Source organism: Odontomachus brunneus, unplaced genomic scaffold (genome assembly GCF_010583005.1).
Source record: "Odontomachus brunneus isolate Ranch 3 - 2012 unplaced genomic scaffold, Obru_v1 Obru_scaffold_022, whole genome shotgun sequence".
In the NCBI taxonomy this organism is placed as follows: domain Eukaryota; kingdom Metazoa; phylum Arthropoda; class Insecta; order Hymenoptera; family Formicidae; genus Odontomachus; species Odontomachus brunneus.
The window spans coordinates 1,501,405-1,512,646 of NW_022639472.1; the positions used below are offsets into that span (position 1 = coordinate 1,501,405).

Consider the following 11,242-nt stretch of genomic DNA (forward strand, 5'->3'; position numbering starts at 1 on the left):
TATATATATATATATATATATATATATATATATGTGTGTGTGTGTGTGTATGTGTTTTTTCTCAATGTAATCTTTATTTCGCGTAATTATACATCGTTAGTACGGAATCTATGAAACACTTTATAAAATGTGTGTGTGCAGTCATCTCTTTTTGCGAGGGAATCATGTTGCAGCGTGTAACTAATATCGCGAACTTTATACAGTATCTTAATACCGTAAATAAATTGCGTATAGCGCGGACACGTAATAACGCCAACACGAGTCGAGATAGAAGAAATTTGAAACTATAGGCGTACAGAATAGACTGCGCATTGCTGTAGCAGAGTTGAAGTCAGTATTAATGAAAGAGAGAGAGAGAGAGAAAGAGATTGAGAGAGAATAAAATATTTTCCTTGTCTAATTGTCTAATTGGTGGGAAGAACGAAGAAGCGATTACATGATCAATGCGTTTTCCCTTTTCGTTACTCTGTATATTATTCTCTCTCTGTCTCTATTTCATTTTTCCTATTCTCTAACTTTCTTGGAATGAAATTTCATTCAAAAAGAATGATCACCGAGTCATGTGAATTAGAATAATTTGTTATTCATGTAGAGTGAATTTTCCACTGTGAATCGTCGAGTGAATATTTCCACACGAAACTGAAGAGTGGATCTGATATATTTCATCGTCACACACGGGAACATATCCACTCTAATCGATTGAAACGTTCGCTCATGTGGGGTCAGAAGCCACTCTAAGCTTGAATGAAATATTTATTTTTACGATTTCAAGTGGCAATATTTTCATCCACGTTTCGAGTGAAAATTCTGCCGTTATTGATTCGTTCTGAGTGAGACTTTTCATTCTAATTTATTCTTTAAATTTCTTAGAGTAAAATTCCACTTGAAAAATGGAATGACAATTGAATCACTCGGATTCGAATAATTTTTCACTTGTGAATTTTTAGAGTGAATTCTTTACTCTGAATGGCGAAGTAAATATTTTTACTCGCCATATTTTTACGAAATTTTAATTTACCGTCGCATTTAATGCCGCAAAAACATTTCATCGATTGCTCATATAGAATTAGAACTCACTCTAAGCTTAAATGAAACATTCATTCTCCCTTTTAAGTGACAATATTTTTACCAACGCTTTAAGTAAGAATATTATCACTTTTTACTCGTCTTGAGTGAGATACTATTTCAAGAAATTTAGAGAGCATATTGCTACTTCCTAGAGTTGGTATTCGCTGTTACATGGTTGTAACAGAGAAAGCATTTGACTGAACACACATATCTTTGTCCTCCGATATTGTCATCAATCGTTCCCTAAAAGTGCGCAATCTAATCTATAAGTCTATGTTCGACACACAGTTGACCTCTAAAGCCTAATCTATAATGTTCTCTTCCTATTTTTTGTTTTGTCTTTTCTGGCTAAAGCTTGATCTACAATGTGTTTTCTTCCTGTTTCTTTCTTTCTGACTCAAACCTTAAGCCTTAAGCCAGAAAAAGACAAAGAAATAGGAAGCAGATAGCACATTGTAGATTAAGGCTTAAGCAATCAGAAAAAGACAAAAAAACAGGAAGCAAAGAACACATGGTAGATCAACGCAACATCCTTCCCACGAGAAATACGAGTGCGTTAACATCGATTCAAGATGTTCCAGGCAACTTCGATGCAGATCATGGTGGTGCTATTTAAGATTTCAATGATACGCGACAAAGTTTGAAGGGAAACGCACGACACCGATGTCTTGTATTTCTCCCAATACTCGATTACGACCATCTGCCGCCGAGGGTAAACGAAAGTTGCAACAGTCCCAGATGATCACGCCGCCGCGAATGTATCTCAACCGCGATACATTACGCGCAAAGGTGGCCCGAAAGTTCGCCCAGGAGGAAGAAGTAGCAAGCGGTTATCGAGCGTGCTTAACTGCGCGGTTGTCATAGCTGTACCGCGGTTCGTTGTGTCGAAAAGTGCTTTGAACCATGGACGATCGAACGTTGCGGGGAGCGATACTGACAGCGGTATTATTTTCCTTGTATTATCTAACGCTCTTATTTGTATCTCGTGGCGTTACGAGAGGAAAACGAGAACAGGAGGAGGCTGCGCTTTCGTGCAGCCGCAACGTCACCGTGGGCTGTTATCGAGGTGGAACCGTGACGCGGTTACGAATAAAACTCGTGCGGATTATCGGGCTCAACGCGTTACCCTCGCCTTGGGACGGTAAACCGTGAGAATGCGGCACATTGTTAACGATAATCTGCGCGCAATCATTAGCACGGGCTAATCGGGCAGTAAACGCGTAGCCGTCCGTCAGGTTATCGTTTCTCACTGTTGCCGAGGTCACGCCCGAGATTTTGTTAATTCGTCGCATTAATATTTTTGGTTGTTATTCGTTATTGCACTGAAAGAAGGATTTCGTAACAAATGCCAAAATATATCATAATTGTTGCTAAATTATTCAGTCAGATGATGCGAGCCTAGTATGAAGTGTTAATTAGAAAATAATTTAGTTATATTAAATATATTATAATATAAAGTAAACGTGATAATTAGGAAATAGTTATGTAAAATAAATATGTATAGTTCTCAGAACCAAGATTTAGTTGTTTGAACTATGCATTTAAGTATCATCAAACTAGATTCTGGAAGTTTTAATAACAAATCTTGGCAGCAGAAAATGAGATATTTGATAAATATTACTAAAGCTTGTGCCCGAGATAAAAATTGTTTGAGGTAATTTTTTACTTTGTTTAAAAAGAAATCATATCTTCTAAACTCTATTTTAAGACATCTATATTTTTTATTTTTTGCATTGACGCTTTTTATCGCTTTATACGTGAAATTCCGTCCATGGTTTCATTCGATCCCTGTAGCGGTGCGCATTCTTTCTCAGACCCGCGCTGTTTTACTTCATGGTAGAACAGAAACTCGTGAATCCTACGAAAAACGGTAATGCCTTTGCACTCATGTTTATAACATTCCTTGTAACTTTCAAAAAACGTGGCAATGCCATATTTACTAGTAAATATTTGAAAAAAATATTAGAAAAACCATAACAATAGTCGATAGGTGATATATATTAACATAAATGCAGTTGATAGTCATCAAATATATTTTGTTTAATAAGATATATATTGCTTAAATATATTACTTTAACAAGATAAATATTAATAGTTATCAAATATTTTGTTAAACAGAATTGAATGATTTCATAATATTTATCAAATATCCGATAATGGTCACCAAATACTTACTAACAGATATCAAATGTTTAGTAGCTATTGCTAAAATCTTTAGTCCGTTTGATTATGATTAGAAGTCCTTCGCACATCAAATCTACCATATATTTGGCTATTATTATCATATTTAATTACCTAATTTTTATTTATTTCTATAATATTCTATAACTATAATTCTATAACTAAATACATTTAATAACAATTGCCAGTCTTTTTCAGCGTGAGAAACTCGCGTACTTTCGTGTTCAACGTTTGTTGTTCTGGATATCTAATCCACCGGACGAGGTTCTTCATTCTTTAATGATTTGTCGTTATCTGTACATTCGCACATTTCATCACTATTAGGTATATACTTTATATCTATATATTTCCTTTATAAAAGGATCCGTGGAGTGGCGTCGATAGCTAACGAAATGAATGTCGTAATATCCAATAAAATCTGATAAATTAATCGTACGCTTCTATATCGGACCTTCGATTTCAGTTAGCAGAGCGAAGACGACTGATAGAGAGATCGAGGAGAATAACGTTCTCCAGCTGGATCGTCGTTCAACGCTCCACAACGTCGCGATCGCGGCAATGAATACCGTTTCCGTGCCTGAATACTGATCAAAGATCCATCGCGTGGAACAATCGATAATGATCGTCGGATATGAACGAACTAACGAGCGAGCAGAAGAATCGCGTCTCTGCGTCGGAGGTAGCGCTCTTCTGCAGTCGTTATCTAAAGCACCGATATGACTTCGTCGAGTCTACTTTTCAACGTCGCGAAGACGAAAAGATATTGATCGTGTCGGTTTCCATGCTTGCGTAAGCGCGTTTAACCCTTCCGCTATAAATCGAAAGCGAAAGCTCTTCTGATGCGGGAATTATTTATCATCACTTTCTTCTCGACCGTATTAATTTATTATAAGTTATTATATAGTATATATACTTTTTTTTATAAGTTACTATATATAATGTTATATTATGTCAGTAAAATTAAATTAAACTTGCTTATTACAAACACTAATATAATTATTAACACTAATAAAATTAAATTAAACTTGCTTAGTACAAACACTAATATAGATATAACGTCACTTATTCTGTAACGGGCTTAAGCGTCCAATCAATCATGTATATGTAAAACTCGTTAAACTGAATTGAGAAATCATTTAATCATTTTGTAAATGATCAAATAAATTTTCAAGATATTAACGAAAAAAAAAACAATCGACGCGCGCGCTACTTTAGGAGAAATTGAATCTCATTGGTGTCTAGCTATGGGATAATAAATTTCTATTTAACATCATTACTGGTCAGTAATGTAACGCTCACCTCTTCTAGTGGCTGGACAAGTTAACTGACTTACATATGCCATTGTAGTACCACTGCTGACACGTATATTTATGATTATATCAGCAGTGAAAGAAGTAAAGGGAGAAAGAAACAGGAGACACAAAGAACATATTATAGACTAAGCTTAAAAGTTAATATGGCGGCACGAGAGCAAATAGCAACGTTGCAAACTGCGCTCAGTCTCAGAATCATCTCAGCTTTATAAAATCTTCGGGACTTTCTCTAATTTGTGAAAAATTAGTCCTCTTTATGCACACGTTATATCTATATATCTTTGTTTTATATCTATGCTACATATCTACATTATTATAACTAATATAACATTATTATAACTAATATCAATAAAAATTCTTCAGGAATTAGAAAGTGTCCACAAGTCTTATAAAATTTTTTGACGGTCCTAAGGCCAAGCGCCGCGCAATAGCCAGTCGCTAGGCTCGACACAGCGAACATGGCTTACTGTCCCCAGTTTGCGGCCCAACAAATATCGTCCAGCTACATGCTTGCTGCGGCCACGCAGTCGTACATTTTACTTTAGAAGATAGCATGGAAACGTAGTGTTCTCACGCGAGCAGATGGCACGCTCGATCTGGCACTAATGCCGAACAAAAAGATCTTTTCCGAAGAACTTCTTCAACTGACGTATACTGATGCAATAAATCATAGTGAAACAAAATATATTTATTTCACTTTAGGAAGTTCTTCGAAAAAGAAGCTTAAAGCTAGAGTTTCTCTAATCAAAGTTTGGACATTAATGGTCGATTTTATATTGACTTTTCAATTCGCTATATGTAATAGGGAAGAAGCGAGTGGGAGTGAGGAGAAGCTCTAATAAGAGTGAGAAAAAAGCTGAAATGACGCTGCAACTTCTCTTTTACTTCTATTAGAATTTTTCTCTTACTGCCATTCGTTTCTTTCCTATTACTTATAGCGAATTATCTGTCTAAACTCTAATTACCCAAATATAACTAGCCGGTCTAAATAAAAAACTAGTAACTAGCTAGATAAACAGTACAGGTGAAAATTTCTAGCTTGTTACTAATTCGTTACTGATTGAATATTCATTGAAATATTGAATCGAGTTTGTGATTTAGCCGTTAGTGATTACATATTTACATGGAGAGAGAATATTACAAGTAAAATTACAAAGTAGTAAAATTATAATACAATTTTAATAGTCCAGAAATAGACCAGCACTATGATGAAAATTATAATAAGACATAATAAAAGTAACTATGAACATAACAAAAATTACTATAAATGTAGAGTAAATTATCATGTCTATAGTCATTTTTATTATGTTTTATTATCATTTATTTTCATAATAGTGCCAGTCTATTTCCTGACTATTAAAAGTTTTACTAAAATTGTATTGTAATTTTTACTACAATATTCTGTCCGTGTAATAGAGTAAATATCTAAAAATATCTAATATTATAAAATACACAATTTAGCTGCTATCATCACTAACATTTTAAGATTAAATAGCAAATTAAAATTAACGTTACTTATTCTCGTAAAAAAGCAAAACTGAGCGTTACATTATTAACTAGCAACTACTTATTATTCATTTCATTTTGTTTGTTCAATCATTAGCTAACTTATTTGTCTAGAAGTGAGCGTTACATTACTGGCTAGTCGTGATGTTAGACAGGAATTTACTATCTTGTGGCTAGACACCGACGAGGTACAATTTCTACTAGGGTAGAACTTTAGCCAAAGCTGGATGTCGATGCTGCGGTTTTGAACGACTATAACTTGCGAATGAGTCGACATGTAACAGCAGCGATAATGAAGTAAAAGCAATCTCTTCAGCATGTGTCTATGCTGCTCTTTCATTGTTCATTTTGAAAGGTTGATGTATCATGATCGATTAAAGCTCGCCAAACACACTCAGACGAGCCACACACAATTTCTTTCAGTTGCGATCGTATTGTTCAGATTCTATCCTTCGTCTTGTCTATTATAACCATGACGATTAATATTGTTACTCCGGTTCGAGGTAAATAATTATCGTAGTTATTTGCAAAATGGTAGAGAATGTTTCTGTTCAATTTCTCATAAGTACTATCCGCACACGAGTGTTGGCACGCATTGTATTAGACATTCTGTGTACATTCCCCCTAACGTTAATGAAAAAAAAAAAAAAATAGAAGAGAAAACTTGTTGTTTTACATATTCATTAACTATAGAGTACCTGGATTTAGATTCTCGTGTATAAGTGAGAAACTTCTTAAATCGAATAGAAAAATCCTATACCATTTTGTACATTGAGAAAACAATGTTTGATATTTATGACCATAATGACATAGAGTGAATCAATTATTATAAATTGTCGTGAAGAAAGCCATTTTTTAATGAAATTTTATTATAATGTGTTAGTGATAATAACCTTATATTACTATTCTCGCGTTGGAACGACCAGAAAATAATCGAAGCAAAAAATGACTATATTTTTAGTTAGATCAACCATTTTTTTCTTTCATTGTTGACTCCGTGGCACGATAATTGCTGAAATCTCTTAATGAAGGAAGTGTATTTATATGTTCCTTATAAACATCCGCCCACTTTGAACAAACCGTCACAGCGAAAAGGCTAATTGATATTTGGCCGAGCACGATAACGACAACAACGTTGGACGATCAGAACCCAAATACCTTGACGCCGTCGGGAATGCGGAAGATCCTCTCTTCCGGTGGCAGTTCACCGATTATGTAGCGCTCCAAGATCTTCCTGGCGACGGCGGAGTGTCCGGTGCCAATGAACGCCAAGGTGGCATCGCGTCCGGCATATTCCAACAGGACGTCATGACCGCCCGGGTGACTCTTGAGGAATTCCGTGCAATCGTACACGTAATCGTAGATCACCACCCAGCAATTGTCGGGCGTGTCGTGCCAAGCAACCTCGTCCAGATCGATCGTGCGTAACTCGTCGCGCGACTTTTTCCTGCTCGACTTGAACCTGCGTATTTGGTCCCTCGCGTTGTCGTCGTCGCTTTTGTCCTCCAGGACATTGTCACGTTCAATTTGCAAGAAGTTCTCCTTGGGTGCTTTCACGTCGCCCAACTCGAGGGAGCGGAAGGCTGGACTCAGAAGGTCCATATTGCTGTGTGTCCGCAATTTGCTCGTTCTGCAACATGGTCGTAAAAACGCGATCTCTGTAACTGTGAGTAGAGTTAATTAATTAATTAATTTAGTTAGCTAATTTATTTAAGGTTTAATTAACAGCATGCATTACGCGGAGAGAGAGATATATATAATAAAAAATAAAATATTAATTTAAACATATCCTAGAAAGTTCATTATAAATTTTGTGTAAAAATAATTCATTCGTGGTGTTATTACTTATTGAAGAATTACGAATGTTAATTAATTGACATTCAGCGATTTTTTTCTTACATTTATATTTGTTATTTTGACTTTTAGCACGATTTGTAAAAATAACATAAAAAATAGTAAAAAAAATATACGAAATAGTAGTTAAATAACTCGTAAGAAATATCAATAAGACATTTTGGTTCGTATAATGTGAACATATATAAAGATAAACGCGCGTTAACTTATTTTTCATGTTATATTAACATACGTGATATTAATTACTTTAACTTAATTTATTCGTGATAAAAATATTTTTTTTAAATAAATTTGGTTATTATATATGCCAAAGTTTATAATAATTCAAATACTCGCTTTTTAACTCTTGTTAATATTAAAGTGACTTTAAGAAATGTAATTTCTTAAATAATTGTGTTAAAAAAACTCAAAATAATATTCCATTTCTAAGTAACATATAAAGAACATTATATTATTAAGTTGATATTAATATAACATATTAAAATATCACGAAAATGATAACATATCGGTAATATATTAATTTTACATTGAAATAATAGTAAAAAAGAGTAACACGTGAGAACTTTAACATTTGTACGCAAGATTTGTAACTATGTGTATATATTTTTTTTGTCTTTTGCGTAAAGCGCAAAATGCGCAAAACGCGTTCAAAAGTAGATGGGTATTAGAAGAGTTATTTTTTAGGTTTCTCATTTTTTTTTCTGTCAAAACATTTCTGAGTCCCTCCACTTTCTCCAAGCACCGTTTGAATCGATTAACTACTCACTACATGTATATTTTGCACGTCTGAAATTTCGAAACAATTATCAGACGGGAGAAGAGTGCATTCTTTTTGTCAATGAACTCGGAACCGTCTAGCCGAAAACTGCAGATTGTCGCTCCGCTATTTATATATGATGTTATATATGCCCGTGAATTGATGACTTTATGACACCACGTGTTCGTTTCAGTCGCGATACTCGTCGACTGATAAACTAGACGAAATTGACAAATAATGATATCGCACACTGCTTACATAATCAATGATGTTTTAATAAGCTCACGCGAGTATTATCTATTATTATCAATATTTTTTCTTTTCTTTATTCTCTCTTCGCTTTAGATACATTTTTTAGATTTTTAATTGCATATCTTGTATATATTAAGGTCATAATATTTTGCACTTCCAGATAATCTTTTTCAAATAACACATCGATCTTTATCATCTTTTGGACTCAGTAGCCTGAAAAATGATAATTTATGCTAAAAAGATGGCTCAGTATTGTTCAGATCACTTATACAAGGTGTTTTATTTTAAATTATATAAAAAGGTACGATAAAATATCTCGCAAAGTATGCGTTTTCGGAAAAGAATCATTAAACAAAAGTTGCTTAGTTTCAAGGGACATATAAATGATGACCTTTGACTTTGAGAATCTCTTTCAAAGTCGTCTCAAACTTTTTCAATAAAATCATAAGATTTTAGAAATCGATTCATCACATATCCTGCGTTAAAAAAAAAAAATATATATATATATATATATATATTTATATAAATATAAAAGTATATATATATATATATATATATATATATATATATATTTGTATAAATATAAATATGTATATATATTTTTTAAATGCGTTGTTTATGGGATATTTTATCCTACCTTCTTATATTGTTTAAAATAGAACACCTTGTGATAGAACATCTTGTAAGTAGTCTAAACAGTATCTTTTAGTATAAATTATTATCTTTAGAATTGTTGAATCAGACTCCAAGAGATGAAAAAAATTGGCGAGTATTACTTGAAAAAAGTTATTGATTAGTAAATGTTTGATGGCACGTGCATAACTAATCGCGCGATTTCCGGGTTACGAAGCTTTGGCTTGCGTCAATACGAAGCTTTCTCCGTCATTGTTGTTCATATTTCGCGTAACGTTACGACCCATGGTCACGCCATCCTCGAAAAGTGCGTTAAACGATTGAGATAAAACACTTCCGTTTCAACGCGATAAGGCAATATTTGCTGACACTCGGCATTGATTACGCTGATCCGCAAAATTTCGTCGAATTCAAGCGGAAGAGAAAATAAATATATACGCACGCGCCTGGTTACTCTGAAAATATTATTGATCGCGGAAGTGACCAGGGGCTGCATATGCTAATCGATTTACGAGCGTTTTCACGGACGAGTCGCCGAACAATCTCCTGACACTGCATGGTATATCCGACACGGTGTCTCATATATTAAAGTGTAAACGTACAACGGAGAGCGCTTCTGTCCACGTTGTCTGTCAAGGGACATCGTGTACCGTACTGAACACCATACCGCGAGCTACGTACACAGAAATCAATTCCCCCGCGAAAGGAAAGTAATTCTATTACCGGTTGAAACCCGACACGTGCACGCACTAGGTCTCTCTCCTTGGTCACGCACTGCTGTGGTGGTGAAACGCGTCGTTTACTGTTGCACGCACTTTTACAATCCGCGCGAGGACGAGCAGCCAAAAGAGCGAAAGGAGCGAAAAATAAGAGACACACAGAAAGGAGACACAACACATAAGAAGTGAATGGAACTTGTTGGTGGACACGGAAGCGAAGATGGTCGACAAATATGCGACACGCACACACACACACACACACACACGCACACACACACACACACACACACACACACACACACACACACGCGGCAATTGCGAATTTTATTGGCACGTCAAAGTTGGTACAATTTTCCTTCTTATATGGCGACTCGCCAAGCTGACGGTCTGTCTTCCGTGAAAATTCCGAGCGGGTATTCGAGACGTTTCCCTCGCACTGCACTTTGCACTGCTCGAGACGAGGAAGACGTTTCAACGCCGCGGCACGCAATTGAGAAATGTCGTGGTTGCGTGCCGATCTCCACTAATCGACATGTCTGTTTACGGGTAAGCATGAACTCTTATTTTCTCCCAGCGTGTATCGACGATAAAGCCACCGACCATCCAAATATGCGTGATACGTTGGTCGTTTGCACCATCTTGACGAAAGAGGAAATCACGGAATGGACTACGCGTCAAACGAATGCCCTTCCGAGACAACTGTAATCGCGGTCAGTGATAACGACAATACAATGACATGTAGCGTTTCGGATTATGAAGAAAACACATGACTTGACGTCGCGGTCGCAATCGTTATTATTACATCACATGATTACCGCTGATAACAAAATATATTCACAGATAATTTCTCAAACGGTTTTGCTGCGTTACAAGTATAGAGAGATTAGGAGTATAGACTGACGATGTATGTGTGTGTGTGTGTGTGTATGGACTCAGTATTAATCACTGAATCCGAGTAA

The 11,242-nt window shown here is 35.4% G+C and overlaps 1 protein-coding gene across 3 annotated transcripts in view; it reads right to left on the reverse strand.

Moving 5' to 3' along the window:
• The window catches only part of LOC116842213 (cytochrome b5-like), a 23,807-nt gene extending 12,864 nt beyond the window's left edge, over window positions 1-10,943 (reverse strand). The window contains exons 1-2 of one of the 3 annotated variants that reach the window (XM_032811075.1): window positions 10,167-10,943; window positions 7,227-7,698 (exon numbers count right to left, since the gene is read on the reverse strand). In XM_032811075.1, the coding sequence (XP_032666966.1) occupies window positions 7,227-7,698; window positions 10,167-10,207 (513 nt within the window). In that variant the 5' untranslated portion in view covers window positions 10,208-10,943. Of the gene's footprint in view, window positions 1-3,082; window positions 7,699-10,166 lie in introns of those variants that run through there. The other 2 variants (XM_032811074.1, XM_032811076.1) reach the window with 2 other exon arrangements.
• Between the last annotated feature and the right edge of the window lie 299 nt (window positions 10,944-11,242).